This window comes from Genypterus blacodes, unplaced genomic scaffold, assembly GCF_046128005.1.
Source record: "Genypterus blacodes isolate CSIRO-AG114 ecotype Tasmania unplaced genomic scaffold, CSIRO-AGI_Gbla_v1 ptg000118l_1, whole genome shotgun sequence".
NCBI lineage: Eukaryota > Metazoa > Chordata > Actinopteri > Ophidiiformes > Ophidiidae > Genypterus > Genypterus blacodes.
The window spans coordinates 1,062,282-1,080,244 of NW_027466921.1; the positions used below are offsets into that span (position 1 = coordinate 1,062,282).

Consider the following 17,963-nt stretch of genomic DNA (forward strand, 5'->3'; position numbering starts at 1 on the left):
CTACCTGCAGTTTGGACTCACTTTGGTCAAATAGGAGCTGAGGTGGAGGCTGGTTTTGACCCGTTTCTCCCTTTGGCGCCTGTTACAGAACCAGACTCGGACCACTTCCTTCTCCAGATGGAGGCCTTTTGCTATGCGGGCTATTTCCTGGGACGACGGTTTACTTTTCTCAATGAAGCTGCGCTCTAGAGCCTCCTTAGCGCCCAGGCTGCAGGGGAAAGATAAAGTGAAAGTGAGAGTCTAACCATAATACTATAGTGGCCGTGTTTGCTGGTTTAGCCATGTTACCTGATGGTGGTTCGTCTTTTCCTCTTCCTCTCATTGATGCCCATTTTCTCACTGTACAAGGCTGAGGGAAAGCCAAAGAATGCACATGTCACAACTGATTCATGCGTCTCATGGGCTCAGGAATGACAAGTTTGATTCAAAATAATACATTTTCTTGATGAACGACATAGCTGGGATAAAATTCATGTTTTTCTTTCTCCTCTTTGACTCCTGATCTAAACGCATTCAGCATGAATAGACGTCTGTGTGACTCACCACCGGCCTGCTCGGCTTCTTCCAGCCATTTAGCCAGGATGGCTTTCAGCTTGCAGGCGTTCTTGAAGCTGAGCTGGAGATTTTCAAAGCGGCAGATTGTGGTCTGACTGAACTCAGAGCCGTGCACCGCAGCTAGCGCCTCGCCTACATTAGTCTGTGTGTAGCCTGCGTTACCAAAGGACACAAAAATAGAAAAAAAGCTGTTTACATCATCCACAAACAGAGAAGCACACAGGGATTTACAAGCAATATCTGCTATTCTAAAATTTAGTGAATCAGGTTACTTCCAGCAATCACAGGTATTTATCTTCACACTTTCAGGTACAGAAACCATTCAAACATCTCTCAGGCCTTCACATTTCAATCAGGCACTTGGCAAAAATGATCAGCAATTGCCGTCACAGCATGCATTTGTGGTGTTCTTATGTTTTCTTTAGTAGTTTTTTTTTTTGGCAGTTAACTGCTTCTGCATACTTAAACCTACAGACATCATTCAAACAATTCCTTTTCAGATAGGAGTTATGGATTTTGTGTGAGAGCCAGTTGTTCCACATGTGGTTTTCAGTCATCTTCTGCCTTCAGACTGTGTGTCTGCTCAATTGGCTGCACCAAACATTTTTTCAGGCCTTCAGTCTTTATTCTTCAAGGGTTCTTTTCAGCATTTTCACATGGATTTTCAGAAAGTGCCAGTTAAAAAATGCATTTTTTAAGCCATTCCCTTTCAAAATACATTCAAATTTCCTTAATACATTCAGATACAGAAACCATTCAAACATTTTTCAGGTATTTCAGAAATCAATCTTTCAGGCACTTGTTCAGCATTTGCCAAAACTTTCAGCGTTTGCAATCACAGCACATTTTCTTCAGGAAATGCATTTTCACTTATTCTAAGCAATAGTACACTCACCAAGTTTGATCCTCCTTATTTTAAAGTCGTTGGCAAACCTCTCCAGCTCTCGTATCTGTGGGGAGTCCATGGCAGGGGCATCCTCAACATCACGACTGCTTTTTCTATTAGGGTCTGTTTTCATCTCTCCCACACTGGGGCCTCCAGGGGCCTCATCAGATGAGAGGAGGGCAGAAGGCAGTGTGGAAAAACCATGGCTTAATGCGCAGGAACCACTGCTGAGACCATGATCAGGAAACTTGTACAAGCATGGAGTCAGAGACCCTGGGGGAACGGAGGGGGGCACACGGAGAGAGTTTGAAGAATTTTGAAGCAGAAAATTGGTTGGTAGGAGACACAGGAATGAGTCTGCTAAAATGACACAAACCAGCATGGGAACTTGTATTTCCCTACACCGTCCCTGACAGCCTTTTAACTTTCCTTTTGCCAGCATAAGAGGAGCTCACAGCCCCACCATACACACAGTCTGAAACATCAAGAATGTGAAATGCTGTCCTAGACCATTTACTTGTCCTCAAAATGTTATTTTGTTGAAGACCACTGAAACTAATGATGCTGAACTTTACTCTGTGATGGCTCTCAGTCATCCAGGTCATGGCATCCAAGGAAAGTTCATCCTAGGCAACTGGACTTGCTAGTAAGTGCTTGAAGACATTTCACCTCTCATCTAAAAGGCTTCCTCAGTTCTTCTTCAGTTCTGAACTTGACATCAACCTTCCAAACAGGATTACCAGCTGTATGGAAAGCTAGATGCCAGTTAGAACTGTATCTGAATCTTACAAATCATTCGCAAAGGTGCTCTGTTAACATTAACCGGTGGGATCTGTCTGTATTAATGAGGGGATTAGTGCCAGAGCAGCAGATGGGAGCTCAGTAAATAGAACTGGAATGTGATGCATAACTAATCTCAATGAAAAGGCAAAATTATATTTAGCAATTCCACTAAGAACAAACAATTATCGACAGGCAAATATCTAATATCCATAATCTCAGGCTTGTAATGTTAGCTGATTTGTAGGATGAGCCAACAGCAGTCTGACACACGGGACAAACACATTAGTCTTCCTTCGTAAGAACATCTTGTGAATATTGTAGACGCTGAAATCACAGGATGATTTGCATAATAATGATGAGCAATGCAACACTCCCCTCTTGTGTTGGCAGCTTTGCAATGCAGCACAATTTCCCACACAACCCTGTTAGTAGATGAATACACAGTACAGCCCCAGTGATTAATATTTTACGATCAATTATTCAGTTGTTTGCTTTTGGAGTCTTCGCCTCATTTAAACACACAAGGATATGACATTCCACAAGCAAACTAAAGGATTCCGTGTTGAAGCCTTTGCTGAATCTCTCTGGAGCCGCGGCGTCAGTGTGATAACAGTAACACAGAATGCGGTGACATCATCCCAAAACCCATCCCACCACCGATTCACACCTTCCAACAGCCTTGCTAGCTTTCTCCAGGAAACACAATCTGACCTCTGACTGCCTGCCAAGATGGTGTCATACACTTCTGCTGCTCCTTCAGTGATGCAACAGCCCACAGCGCTATATTCCCTCCTGCATCATGTATCTTACTCTAAGTTGTAGAAGTAGCTGTCTCCGCTCAGGCTTTGCTGCTGAAAACAGTCACACGCCTCCTTGATGTTTCCTTCCACGTAATTCTATGGATTTTCACCCCAGTAGAATGTGAAATGAAAGCCTTTGGAGGGAACAGTGATGCTTTCCCTTTCCATACTTGCATGTAACATAGTGACAGAGCTGAAGGAGCTAATTACTGCAGGTATTTTTGTTATTGTTTGTGTGTTTATGTCTCTTTATGAGTCACTAAGTTTGTAAAAAACAAAATCACATTGGTTTAAGTAGTGCAAAGACCAAATATTACCGTTACAGCCTTGAAAGAAATGTCCTCCGTCAAAACTGGACAACTGTGGGACTGCTATTCATTTCACATTTCATAAAGAAACAAACATTCTGCTGATTTTAAACTGAAATAACAAAATATTAACAAAACGCAACCTTCCACAGTTCAAGGTCTTCTTTTTTTTAACTTTCCAACTTCAAGACAAGAATGTAAAAACGGACCTGGTAAAAATCAATCCACTTCAAAATCACATTCAATTCAGCTTATTATTTGTCCCTGAATGCAGCGTGTTGACAAAGCATAAAAGTCAGAAAGCCTGATTGAGAGCCATGGAAACGAAGCTCAACTCCTTACATGCTGTAAGGTTTGTTCCACTTCCATTCCTCACCTTGAATTACGGAACTTTCAGATCGATACGATCAATATTTCAGTTTATTTTGTCCGATGACAGTTGTGTTGAAACCAAATCCCTACAGAGCTCCAGGCTGAAGCTCAGTAAACAAGTTTGAGGTTGATTACCAAACATATCAGATTTGAAATAAAACAAAAACAAACAAATTACCTGTTCAATTTACTAGGCTTAGTAGGCAGTGTGTGTGTGTGTGTGTGTGTGTGTGTGTGTGTGTGTGTGTGTGTGTGTCTCTGTCTGTGTGCGTCTGTGTGTGTGTGTGTGTGTGTGTGTGTGTGTTTGTCTGGGTCAGTGCATGTGTGTGGGCCAGACCCGTGTAGACAAGAGTGTTTAGTGTTGACTCATTACCTTGCAACGTGCTCGCACCACTGACCATGTTAGGGTGAGGAACGCTACACGTCTGCAGAATACGAGTCTGAGAGATGCTGGCAGAGAGCATTTCCTGAGCTGGAGGAGAGAGAGAGAGAGAGAGAGAGAGAGAGAGAGAGAGAGAGAGAGCACTGTTATGACCACATGTGATCATTATTAGAACTACTTCAGCTTCATCACCATCAGCTCTTGTATCATCCCTCATATCATCTCCGATCCCACAAATCTGCCCCGTATTGATATTCATACGCAACAGAGTGATGATCCTCCTTATTACCATTAATTACCATAATTATCATCTGCCAGCGCAGAGAGGTATCACCTTGGCCACTCACCTGTCATCATGCCATAGGTGGCTTGCTGGTTGCTATAGTGACACGGGGTGACGGGGTAATGTAGGCTGGGGGGGCCGTTGCCCAGGGTGTTGCTCAGGGTGGAGGTGGAGAGGTGCATGTGGGAGCGCTTAGACGACTGACCCAGGGAGAGTCCGGGCGGCACTGGTGGAGATAAATGTAGAGAAGTGAACACACACACACAGTGTAGATGACGACCAAGTAAGATCTCATCCCATCTTTCATTTGATTACTGCCAAAACTGATTTTTTTTTTGGTCCTCCGTTATATATCTGATGTGAGGTTAAACGTGTCTGCAGTGTGTTTGTCTATTTCTGAACGTTCACACTTTCATTACAGCACTTACACGGGCAGAACAACAATCTCTGGTGCCTTGGTGAACGCAGCGCAAACACATGACAGATCTCCTCCTTGCGTAAGCTTCTAAAACCAGCCTCAAACGGATCCGCGAGGAGGATAGGATGGCAGCGCTCCAAAACAAATTTGCGATTCATAGAGGGCAAGAATTGACCTTGAGACTTGGGATGTGAGAGATAGTTTGAAAACTTAATATAGCACCTAATCCCCGTGTTCCTCCCGCTCTGAACACGTGCTGGTGAAAGTTTTCCTCTGGCAAAAGTACAAAATGTAGCAGAGCATCTCCTGCAAATCATTAAATCACTTCATTCAATCAATTCATTTCACTTCACGTTCACTTCATATTAAAGATCAGATTTGATGAAGCATTGGGAAGCATAAACACAACAGAAATCAATTAATCCAACAGCAAATCCTGACTTTTGCCTATATATTAACATTTTACGCTCCTGACCAGGTTTCCCCCTCAGAATCCCACAGCGCTGACTGATTAGGAAACATTTGACAGGACGAAGATATAATTTAACTATCTAAAAATATTGAATGACTAATGTGCTGCATTATCTAATTTGTTCTATTCTGAGATATGACAATCAGCAGCTATTAAACCTCCAGGAAGTTTCTCCCCACAATGCTCCGTGGTGAGAAAGAAGACGTCTGGGAGTTTGTCGTACTGATAACACATCCTCAAAGCAATTATGCACAAAGTGGAGGCAGCTGGGCCAAAGCAGCTGATTAGGCACATTTACATAATTTACACTGGATTTGAATAAATGTATTCTCAATATAATTCATCCTCGCGCCGCCTGACGGAACCGGGCGAGGGTTGATAAGGACGCGTCGACACGTGGATCTGACCGAGGCGGGACGCGGGGGACAATTATCAGCTCAGAGAGGGGGCCACTTGTGGAGACGCGATCAATAGTTTACAAGCGAATCCCTGCTTTGTGAGAACAGGATGGGACGTTTTGTTAGTAAGGAGGTCAGCGTTTACCTGCGGACACCAGGTTGTGAGCGGCGTGGGTCGTGGTCGGCAGGCAGTCGCTGGCGGACGCGTGGTGCATGAGGATTGGCAAGGCCGAGTCCCCTCCTGCCAGCGTGGTGAAAGAGTCGGCGCTGAACGCCTGACACGCCATGCCGATGGAACAAATGGCGGCGAGGGGGGAGGCACAACTTGTCAATCGGATTCTTCTTCTTCTTCTTCTTCTATGCTTGCCTTCTCTTGTCTTCTTGTCTTATCTGTCCAGATGTTCTGTCGTTGTCCTCGTCCTGACTCGCTCTTTGCTTTCCTGGCCTTTTCGTCCTCGTCCTCGTCCTCGTCCTCGTCCTCGTCCTCGTCCTCGTCCTCGTCCTCGTCCTCGTCCTCGTCCTGGTATTGACGTCTTTCCCCCCCTGTCCGTCCTTTTCTCAGTCACTCTGGGTTAATTGTCGCTTTGGTTGCTTGGGGACGGCGTAAAAGTGTGATAGCTCAAACACAAACTACTCTAGGCCGCCATCCGTCACAGTTCCGGCCTCCGTCCAAGGTGAGCAGTGATGAACTTTGGCAGTGATTGGTGCGTCTGCGTCTCAGCCTCCAGCCTCTTCCTGCAGTGATTTCTCTACATAAACCAGCGCCTGTCATGTCACCGCCCCGGTCTAGTAGTGCAGGTATTTATATATTCCACCCACCACCGTCTACCGCCCCTCTCTCACCCATTATTTCCTTTGGAGGTGCTCACCCACTCACCCTCCCACCCTCCCCCTGTGGTGGGTGCTGTCCTTACCTGTGTTTGTCCTTACCTGTGTTCTTCCCATTCTGTTTCCAAAGACCAGGATTAGAGTGCAGAGCTGCTGAGAAACCTGATCCCCCCCCCGCCCCCCGCCGCCTCCCCTTCCTCACCCTTCCTCGTCTCGTCTCCCTGCTCTCCCCCTCTCTCTCTCTCTCTCTCTTTCTGTCAGTCACTCTCTCTTGATTACAGGCTTGAGTTATTGTAGACGGGGGAAAGTAAAATGAACACTCGAGGGCTCATTAAAATAACAAAGACTCGTTTTCGCTTTGTCGTAATGGCACATCAAGCACGGTTACTGCAAATACCCTCAACATCCTGAAACACTCGTTGTTTGACTAGCAAACTTTGGGGGGGAAATTGAAGAAGTGTTTAGGTGTGTACGTGTTGGTTTTTTGTCCAGTTTGACCCGGATTGACCTGAGGTGCTTTATGTCTCCGTCTGCTTGCTTGACCTCCGCAGAGCCGGAGAGCCTGCAGCATTGTGTCAGAGGAAGTGGCCGGGGAACCTCTGCATTGTTTCAGCATGGTGTCCATTTTGTGGTAAAGACAACAGGTAATCGGTTAATCGAAGGAGTGTGTCCTTTGCATGTGCAATCTCTTATGTGTGCGTGTGTATTTGTGTTTATCCTGGGCTCTGGACGACTATTGTTGATGTAGGTAGGCAGCAGGTGGAAGAAAGCATGTGGGAGGCAGTAGGATCCAACTCGCTAAACACGCAGTGTGAATCCGGACTGGACACGCTCGCTCCTTTAACAACGTCTCAGGCAGAGCAGAGCTGATAATTACGATCTAGGTCTTGGATAGAACAAAGGATTTTGGAAAAAGAATTGGAAAAAAAAGGGTGATTCACCTCCTCTGTGCATGGATTTCCTTATTTTCCAATTTATGGGTTGTTCCTGTTGAAATTCACACACCAATGAAACCGAGTGTAAGAGCCACAGCCTGAACATGCTTTGTTTCAAGAGGAAGAGATACCGTCCATGTTTCTGTTAATTGCCGAAACCTGGAATTTAAATGATCTTGTCTGTTCCACCGAATGAACACAGACGGTAATAAGAGCCTTTGTGACAATTTCCCCAAGCAGTGTAGTGAGAACTTTCCGAATCTTAACAAGGCGCTTCAAGGGTAAGACGTGATTATGTGAGAGCAAAAAAATATCCACCATCAGCATTACGATGGTTAAAATATTTATTTTGCTTCTTCTTTGGTTTCTGCCCAACGCCTCCCACTCAGGCTAAAGATCATCCTCCCATCTGGTAACTATGCTTATTTTGTCTCGCTGAGAGTGAAACACCTCTGTTCCATCCCAATCTGTATGCAAATATAAACCCCCAAATTTATCTGCACATAAGCCAAAGTTGCGTCCTCACATTTTAGACTTTGGACTTGCAGCAAAGAACAAGTCGCTACTATTACAATTACTGCAAACAGGGATAAGCACCAGGTGGTTAAAGTGCAGGGATGTTCTAATTGTGTTTCCTATGTGTGTGTGAACTGTTCATACCCTTTATGGACAAAAGCATAGGGCCACTTACACATTATACCTCCAGGAGCTTTTATGACATCCTATTCTTTCTACGAGATTGTGGCGTGCATCTGTGGGAATGTTTGCCCATTCTTCCAGAAGAGCATTTGTGAGATCAGACACTGATGTTGAGATGGAGAGCCGGGCTCTAGTTCATCCCACAGGTGTTTGATGGGGGCCCGATTGGGGTCAGTGGAGTTCTTCCACACCAAAACCACCCGACTCAGGCCTTTATGGAGCTGTAGGTATTGTGCCGATCGTCCTTGAATGCAGCACAAGCAGCTGATGATGTAACACCTCATGATGTAACACTTGATGGTGAATACTGTAGCTCCTACACACAAACAGCGTCTGTGTGTGCGCAAAAATATCGCTTCAGCCTTTCTATCAGTGCCGGAGCCACGTATTACACACAGGCGCAAGCAGCTGCTCAGGGGGGCCCTCGTCAGTCCGCCTAGGGCCCATAAAATGTCAGACCCGGCCCTGGTTTCCATACCACTTCACTGGGGCACCAACCAATCCATACACTCCCAGTACAGTCCAGTCAGCATGTTTTCACACACTCACTAAAGAGTTTTGTCTGTAATGCGATTGAGGAGAATTGCGTGCATGTAAACATATGAAGTCTCCACTTCTGATGTGATGAAGATGATGTCATGTTGGTTCTGTCTCCATGCAGAAACCTGATGTACTGCTGGTTTCCGTCTGCATGCTCATTAGTGTGTTTCCTTAAGTGTCAGATAGCCGTGGGTGTGTGTGTGTGTGAGGGACATCTGTGTGGACAGGTCCATGTCAAGCTGCTCAAGAGCTTTAAGAGGCTAAACAAGGGGAAGACAAGTGAAGGCTGAGGGAGCTGAAAAGCCAAACCTTTCCCACACACACACACACATACACACATACACACATACACACACCCACACACACGCATACAAACTTAATTAGCAAAAAGACCACGAGTCAAAGGGTTCTCTTCAAAGCACCTGTCCCACCCCCCCATTCACACCACGTACCCTATATACACATACACACACACATGCACCCACGCAAACACACACACACACACACACACATGCATACACACACAATTTATATTCAACTGTACTAGATTACAAGGGCTGTAGCAAGCACGAAAACAGAAACAGGAATATATTCTTACCCTCCTCCCATCAGAGACTCCCACCACACACACACACACACACAGACACACAGGTGGGAACAGAGCACAGTGGCACATTCTCACAGGTATCCTTACATACAGTGTGGACAGCAGGTGGACCGTGTGTGTTTGTGTGCATACATCTGTGCGTGTGCGCCGGTGCGTATGTGTCACAGTCGTGTGTGTGTGTGTGTTTGATGAAAAATAGCAAGACCCTTTGCTGTGCTTTGGATCACATAAAGCCTCGATAAAAACACAATGCAAATGACTCTTTGTGTGAAAGTGTGTGTGTTAAAGGTCACACAGCCACACATTCACCACAAGAAAAAATGTTTCTGTATTTCTAAAACGTTTCTAAAAGACTGTTTGGAATAGAAAACGAGATGCTGGTATCAAAGGGATACAGAGAGAGGAGGCTGCTGTGGACTTCCATTATCCTTCATCAAAGCTGAAAGTATTGCAGAATATAGATGTCTGGAAATATGCATTGGTATTATTTCTATTATTATCATTATCATTCTTATAAGGGAACTATTGATCATTCAAGATGTGTGACACAAATGTTCCTTCTCGTTTTCTCTTCTTTCACTCCTCTTCCTCTCCGACACACTCGTCCATATGAGCTGCAGTGCTTCCTTTACCTGCAGTAATAATGCTTATTATCCTCATTTAATTTAACCTCTCCAGCTCTCCACAACCTCCAGTTAAATTCGTCTCTCGCTTGCAAAAATGTGAAGTGTCACGGTGCAGCCACATAAAAATTCAGCTAATTAACCTATTCATTTCTCATAAAACCATGGAAAGAAAAAGAGGGGCAATGCAATTTAAGTAGTAAGTGTTTTCATGATACACTGTGAATCTAATCAAAATTACATTCCTGGTATCTTTTATTTTGAAACAAAAGGAAACAAAACAACTAAATCAATCTTGACAGTCGTTGCAAATGAGGAATTAAATCAGTGGTGTGTGTGAAGGTTCTCAGTCATCCAGGTCACAGGTATCCAAGGAAAGTAAATCTTATGCAACTGGATGTGCTTGCAGACGTTTCACCTCTCCTCTGAAAGGTGGAAGCGGAAAGCAGTGGCATTGTTGCATGGAGTGTGTGACGTGAAGACTGTGCACAAACAGAAGATATCTCTCCAAACATCAGCATAAGGAGACTTCTGACTTCTGAGCTGTTATACTTTAGAGATTCACAGCTGAATGTGTCTTTTGCATTTATAATAAATGCTGTAGTTTGCCGAGCGACTCTGCACTGCACCAAAAGATTCTTCACACGGCGACCTTGAATGTTCACTCCCAACAACCAAAGAGTACATTCTGTGGATTTAGTCAGGATTCAGACGGACGAGCTGATTTTGGTTTCACCCACAGAAACATGAGAGAAGGTGGGAGTGCTGGCGAGATGAACACAGCTTGTTTTTGACGCTCAGCATCCATCCATTATGCAGGGATGAACTCCGAGCGAGGCCTGTTGCATGCTCGACTCCACAGCGCTGGAGGTCAGGGCTCCTGATGAATATCAAGCGTTCCCCCATGCACCACTCCCACCGCCATCTGCCCTGTGCTGAGCCTGACTCACGCACACCAGGACATAAACACCACCCGGACCCTAATTTCATCAACATATTCAACAATGGTAAAGGTTAACCTGTCTATAGGAGGAAACAGGAGCAGTTCCTCCGTCTCTCACTGATTCCTATCTGTGTTCATTAAGTAAATGTCACTGACAAATATGACAGTATGCCAACATTCATCTTTCTCACCAGACTAAAAGCGCTTCTTGACTACATTTTCCTTCCTGTTCTGAGCTTCCATTTCCTCTTACAAGTTTTACATTTATTTTCTGTAATTTTCTGCAATCAGTCAGGCCCACAAAGCCAACAAATGTTAAAGGAGAAAGGAATGCAGAAAAGCATTCAGACTCTGCAATCTTGCTCTCGCCAACCGCTCCTGCCAACATATAAGAAGAAACAGTGTGTGTAGGGTGACAAACAAAGTCATCATTAACTTAACAGCTGCACTGAAATAAGGCAGAAGGAAAGGCTTTGAAAGAAACTAACCTTTAATTGAGGGAGTCTCATCTCCTCCTCATTCATCCGCCTCCGTTTGTCTGAATGGCTCCGTGTAAGGCTTTTAAAGAGCTGCAGCACATGTGTCACTGGCATTTTACCATTCAAAGTTTACCAATTCTGGACTGTTACCTTTCCAAAAATCAGGCAGTTATCATATCCAACAAATGCTCTCTGTAAATGAAGTGTATTTCCAGCTGGGAACAAACTAACATTTCCTTTTCCTTTGAAGTCTCATTCAGCCTGTGAGCTGTGTGTGTGAGCCCTCAGCGGTCCTCCTCAAACACAACAAGATTATTGTGCTTGCTCAATATATTTATTGCTCGGCATGCTGAATGTTTAAAGAGACTTTTATTTTACAATCCATATACAACCAGAGCAGTTTCGCCCTCTGTCTGTACATAGTCAACACTACATACGTGTGTTTGTCACCGCAGCTGTTGTCTTTATTTCTCTCCTGGCACGTTGTGAAGGACGCAAACACGCTGAATAACAAGGTAAAATGGTAACTCCATCACTGTAAATCAATGCTGAAAAGGACTGAGAGAATAAAGAATGAAGGAGGTGGAGGTCACACTGTTTTACATTCAGGACGGGGACCGTGTGTTTACAGATGCCACTTGCCGGTGTCTTCATACTGAAGCCTTAACTCACAGCTTTCCATTCAGAGGGAACTGTCACTCATACGAAGATCAACGACATGTTTGTTTGCAAGTCAAAGCCGTGATTCTGTTACAAAAGACAAGCGAAGGTGTGGAATACAGGACATGTGATAGCTAATGTGTTCATCTATTGTTACCTTGAATTAACAAGAAAATTGTCTTGTTTTCTCTAGAGAATCAAGTCAATTTAACAACTTCACATCCACAAGAAATTTACATCAGACATGACACACAGGACTGGATACTTTTAGTTGTAATACTACAAACAACTCTCAGCATAACGTAGTCCAGTAACTCTGACCTCAGACTTGAGTCAGACTCACTGGAGGTGGCAGCAGCAGACGCGGGACATCACAGGCTTCTAAAAGGATCACATTTACAGCAGAAACACTGCATTGGGTTCCATTATATCACACAGATGCTTCTACTTTTCAGAGAATGAACAGGATTGGGATATATTCTGAATTGGACAAATGGAAAGAGAGCATAGATAAAAGAGAGAGAGAGAGAATAACAAGGATGAGACACAATGACAGAGACAATGTATTCTACCTGCCACTGATTATGCCACCTGTCCATTTAAGGCATCTCCCAGCACCGGCAAGAATGATAAAATACAAATGAAATATAAATCCTACAGGATGGATGTAGGCGGTAGCTAGGCAACAAGCACTAAGGCAGGGCGGTTTACCAACGCACCCCTTAAGTCTACAAGCTTTATGAGTTTCCATCTCCATTTGCTAAGCAAGAGCCGTACCCTGAGGGTGTCTGTACCTTGAGTGTTGGTGGATTTATCTGTATGTAGTTCACAAATACACACACACACACACACCTGGAGGGAGGGAAATCAACTTTGTTGTCAGTGTGGGATAAGTCAAAAACATCCAAAAGCAGAGGAAATCTTCTGAAGATGTGCTTTGTCCTTCCACTGCGACGACAGAGTTTGTTGTTTAAAGTTGTGACTTTGTTCAGAGAATGTATTTCTTTTTAGACTAGTCTTAGACATCTATAATTCATCGATCCATTTTGAATCACTTATCTGGGTCCGGGGTCACAGAAGCAGCAGGTTAAGTGAATATCCTCCAGCTCTTACTTGGTAATCAAAACATTCGACTCCCTTTAGTGTATTCTGGGTCAGCCCTGTGGTCTCCAGCCTGGAGCCCCCCCCCCCCCTTGACAGCCACTCCAGGAGGCGTCTAAGTAGATTTCATGCTCCTGAGAAACTTCCAACTCCTTCACACGGTGCAGTATCTCACTGTCCACCTGGAGGAGACAACCCACTGTACTCCCAGCATCAGATCTGCTGTGGAACCCAGCCAATAAAGTGACACAGCAAGGAGCGGAACAGCCAGAGGAAGAGGGACGACTGTGGTCCCCTTCGCCTTGACTGCTAACGCCGCTATAAACATCCTGTCCTTTTCCGACTCGGAACGCTTGCTGAGCTCTGACCTCAGCCTGAAATTAATGGTCAGGGTACATTTCATTACACAGAGAAATTAAAGCCTGCTGAGAGGGAATCAATCATTGTTGTTGTTATTGCACGGGATAGGTGAGTTTGTTGGCAAGCTGGAGCTAAATGTCTCTGGGTACATGAGAAGATGTTGACTGGCTGGCAGACAGATTGACTTCATGCAGGGATCTGTCCTGTAACTCACTGATAGCTGTTCACATACGAGGAAAGCTCCAGAGATGAGCATGCAGAGTGAGGCTGAGCTCAATCTACTATCCTGCCCTGAACAGACAGCACTTCATCATACACTGTCTGATACATCTGCAAACATGGCTGTCTGCTGGCTGAAAATGAGACAACCTGCAGATCATTTAGACAGTCTCTCATCGCAAATCTAAATTTAATGAGTCCAGAAGAAGAAGAAGAAGAAGAAGAGTCTACAGCAGTGTTATCAGCTTAATTATTAGCTGGAGATAGGCTTCAGGCCCCCATGAGCCATAACAGAATAGATGCATGAAAAGGTTTTTACAAGTCTAAAATTTGATATTTTTTAAATGAAAATTCCAAATCAGATGAATTATTAAAGAATTAAATAGTCCACAAGGATAAGCTGTAGGGAAGTTGGGTTGCTATGCAGACCGGGCCTGGACCTGGGCATGCTGAACCCCCGAAACAAACTAGTTTGGTTTGAGCCTTGGGATCCCCCAGGAGGAGCTGGAAAAGTGATGCTGGGGAAAGGGAATGTCTGGAATTCCTTGCTTCATTTTCTAGATTAAGTGTGGTGGCCTTAGAAATGTCTGAATGGTTTCTGTACCTTAAAGAATGAAGAAGTTACAGGCAGTTTGAGTGGCAGTTTGAGTGGTTTTCAGCTAAAGCTCAAAACCTCTAAAGCTGACGATTGCTTATGAGCAACAGGTGCGGCTAATTAAAGCAGTGCCACAGAGCTGAGTCAGTCTGAAGGCAGAAGATGACTGAAAGTATGAGGAAGTATGAAGGGCCTTAAGGTAATGTAATATATTTTCTAATAACCTTTTTAACTGGTGCTATCAAAGACCAATGAAATATGTGAAAATTCTGAAATTAATGAACGAATAAAGCCAGTGGGAAGGCAGAGAATGACTGAAAACCACGTGTAGAACAACTGGTACTCACACAAAAACTGTAACTGCTATCTGAAAAGGAGTTGTTTGAATGTGTCTGTAGGAACTTGAGAACCAGGAGGACTTCCTGAACTTCCTGAACGGAAGAAACAGAAGAACAAGGCTTTTGGTATTGGTATTATATAAAAGGTTTCCTCTTTTATAGTCAAGGATTTTACCTGCTAAAGAAAACCTTGTCATTGATGTTCAAGAGTCAAGCCTCCTTGAGCATCTTAAGCAGAGGCCACGTGTCATTAGTCAGCGTCTGTCTTTGACTGACAGATAAAAGACAGGATTACACACAGACTGTTTCCGTTAAATTGATAAGCACCAGATAAGGCAGTGCCAGTGCCGCTCTGGTTTAATATGTGAGCCATGGTGTAGTGACAGTGAACACAGCGAGAGTGACAGAGCATCACATCTCAGCCCGAGGATGTTTTCTCTTAAATTCAAAGAGCAGCCGTGATAAAAGTAGCAGGAAACACACTAAAAGGAGCGACGACGCCAAAGCAACGACAACACGAAATATCAACGACAAGACGATAAAATGTCTAAATAATGTCTTCTCCCCCCTTCGTGTGTCTGCCCGGGTGCCGTAAAGAGCTGAACCCCGGAGCCCACATCAAACAGTGATGGGATGAAAAGAGCAGGTCTCCATGGAGTGATGGAGAGAGGAAAGGATGCGACACAGATCAGAGAGAAGGGCCAAATGAAGGCTAATTTGCCCTGATGAGCCGGACTGCGTCTGTAAAGCTTCAAAGAGCAGCAGCAACAAATCCAGATCATCGGTCACCTCGTATGCAAAACACTTCAACGTGCCGCCAGAAAGACTGTAAAGCATCTCTGACAGTCTTTAATTCATTACAGACGTGTGTGTCGTTCTGCTGATACTGAATGCTGTCGATGAGGTGATAACTTTGCATAGTTGCATCAGTTTTGTGAATCTAACCCAGATAATTGTTAGCGAAGGAAAAAGTCACATTTTAGGATGTATTTAGCTTTTTTCACTCCATGGAGACCTACAAGCCTGTTCTGCGATGGTGTGATTTCTAACAGCATTTGAAGGCAGCACTAGCTTGTTACTTTAATGAGCGTGGTGCATGGCACGGGTGCAAAATCTAACCGATAATGAGGCAAATACTTGATTTCAGAGCCTTATTGAGACTATTAGGATGTATGTTGCTAATGCCTTATTTAATTTGCAACCATAGATTGCCCTTTTTAGCGCTTTAGAGAATATTAGCTCAGCTGTGATCTTTATTTTGGAGGAATGATAACATGCCAATACAACTATATATCACAATCTGTATAATCTGCCTGGGAGAGCGACAAACAAGCTTCTTCTTCTTGTGAAATTATAGAGTTTGGGTCATTTTATTGCCAAATTTCAGTTTGAAAGGCCACCGCAATTCTCTTAAGTAGAACTAATCGTTTTTGTTGACGGCGTTGAGGCAGAGGGGAACAGGGTGGGGACGGTGCTGCAGCAGCCAGGGATGGTTGGGGATGGAGACAGACCATCATCAGCCTCTGCAGATCTCTACTCTCAATCAAACGCTTCTTCAGGCTGTTCTATAATTTGATCATTTTCTCATCCAATCAAACAGAACATATTCCAGTCTTGACGGCTTGCTGACATGTTTAGTGGTTCGTGTATTTAGCGTGCGCTATCACGTGTGTGTGTGTGTGTGTGTGTGTGTGTGTGTGTGTGTGGCGCTCTGTCTTATCTGCATCTGTCACATGAAGCAATAAAACGCTTCAGCAGGGTGGAATAGGACTCGCAAACAACAACGGCAAAAACACACATTTTAATGACTGTGCCAAAAAGTTAGTCAGTCTCCATGGCAACAATGGACCCTCCAGCTAGCAAAGCAGCAGATTAGTTGTCAATCAAAACATCTCATGGAAGGAGGAAGTGTCGACCTGATGAAGGCTGAAACGGAATCTGTATGCTCGCACGGACTGAAAGCAATAATCAGTTAGAGGAGATGTAGGAGGATGATTCAAATGAGTTGACACCATCTGAACATTTCCCTTAACTACAAAGATGCTTTAATAGAGCTTTTAAAGAGAGTGGTGGAGATGAAGTCCTCTCAAAGACATTTTTCGCGGTGGTTGTTCACAAAATTAGAATGTGTGACACACCACAGGAAAGGGCTCGGTCAGTGAGGAACTTTTTAAAGACTTCATTACTAGGCCTAATGAGAAGCTGGACAAGCACATAAACAAGTGTTGAACTCCTCATTTCATTCTGTTAATTGATTCTTCTCACTCCAGCCTGGACGTTGCACTCAAAGACACAACAAAAGGTTTACATGGCGCCGCTTTCATTTTCCATTCCACTGGAATTTTTACCATGGACAAACTAATCAAACTTTCACTTTTAGATCTTGGAGTGTGTCAGGTCTGATCTGTTTTTTCCTCAGACAGAGAATAGCTGGAAAGCCCAAGCCGGACAATAAAGGCAATCTGGCAGAGAACAAAGGCAAGTGGCTGGTGTGTGTACGCAAAGAGAGAAGGATGAGACGGTTTGGGAACGCTTTTTTATTTCCCACACGTGTTTCCCACACCAAGGCGGGCGGTGCAGCCATCTGCAGCCAATACGGAGAAAACCTATGAATACTCAAGCTTAAGATATTTTTAGGGTCACCAATCACATTGTTGTTAGAATATGAGCAGGGGAATAAAAGAAATACAGATAATATCCAATTTTCCAGTCTGTGTACAAAGGGAAATATTGCCTGTAAACTAAACCACGTTGTTTTACCCAAATATATCCCTAAATCTAAGGATATTGTTATGTTCTATTGTCTTGTCCTTCTGCTGATCTCTGTATTGTTGTATTGTCCCCATAGGCAGTAGAAGCAGGAAGTCTTATGTCTTGGAATGCAAGTGCAATTGTTCAAGTGTTCCCCAAAAAAAATTGATTCTTTGCGTTATTTTGATTCAAGAAAACAAACTCGTCCTTTTAACTGCAAAGAAAAATCACTTTTCAATCACGGACACGGGTCTGTGTTTGAATAGACGACACATTGAAACAAGCAGATTGAAGACTCGGCACAGAGTCTTTTCATGCTTAAATGTGCGTGGCCCTGACAAGGACGAAAGCACTTAAAAGCACTTGATATGGCAGAAGAGAATCGAGCTCCAGCATGAGAGGAGAGGAGACTTTGAAGTGTAAACAAGCAGTGGGCGAGGAAGAGGAGGACGCAGGTTTGAGAATCTGAAAAATTGGGAACAGCGAGAGAAGAAGCGAAGCATGGCGAAGTAACGGGGAGAGGAAGTGAGACGTGGCGGTGTGTGTGTGTGTGTGTGTGTGTGTGTGTGTGTGTGTGTGTGTGTGTGTGTGTGTGTGTGTGTGTGTGTGTGTGTGGAAAGTAAGGATG

At 44.2% G+C, this 17,963-nt stretch overlaps 1 protein-coding gene across 1 annotated transcript; it reads right to left on the bottom strand.

Annotated features, from left to right (window-relative positions):
• On the bottom strand, positions 1-5,944 carry pou1f1 (POU class 1 homeobox 1). Its single transcript, XM_076162010.1, has 6 exons — positions 5,803-5,944; positions 4,434-4,595; positions 1,451-1,714; positions 544-708; positions 289-349; positions 1-208 (listed from the first exon to the last, which is right to left on the bottom strand). The coding sequence occupies exons 1-6, from the start codon at positions 5,942-5,944 to the stop codon at positions 1-3; spliced, it is 1,002 nt and encodes a 333-aa protein (XP_076018125.1).
• Positions 5,945-17,963: the final 12,019 nt, after the last annotated feature.

Coding starts and splice junctions, on each gene's coding strand:
- pou1f1 (XM_076162010.1), bottom strand. CDS start 5,944: ATGGCGTGTCAGGCGTTCAGCGCCGACTCTTTCACCACGCTGGCAGGA. Junction 709..1,450: donor AATAAGGAGGATCAAACTTG/GTGAGTGTACTA, acceptor TTGGTAACGCAG/GCTACACACAGACTAATGTA. Junction 350..543: donor AGAAGCCGAGCAGGCCGGTG/GTGAGTCACACA, acceptor GCTTTCCCTCAG/CCTTGTACAGTGAGAAAATG.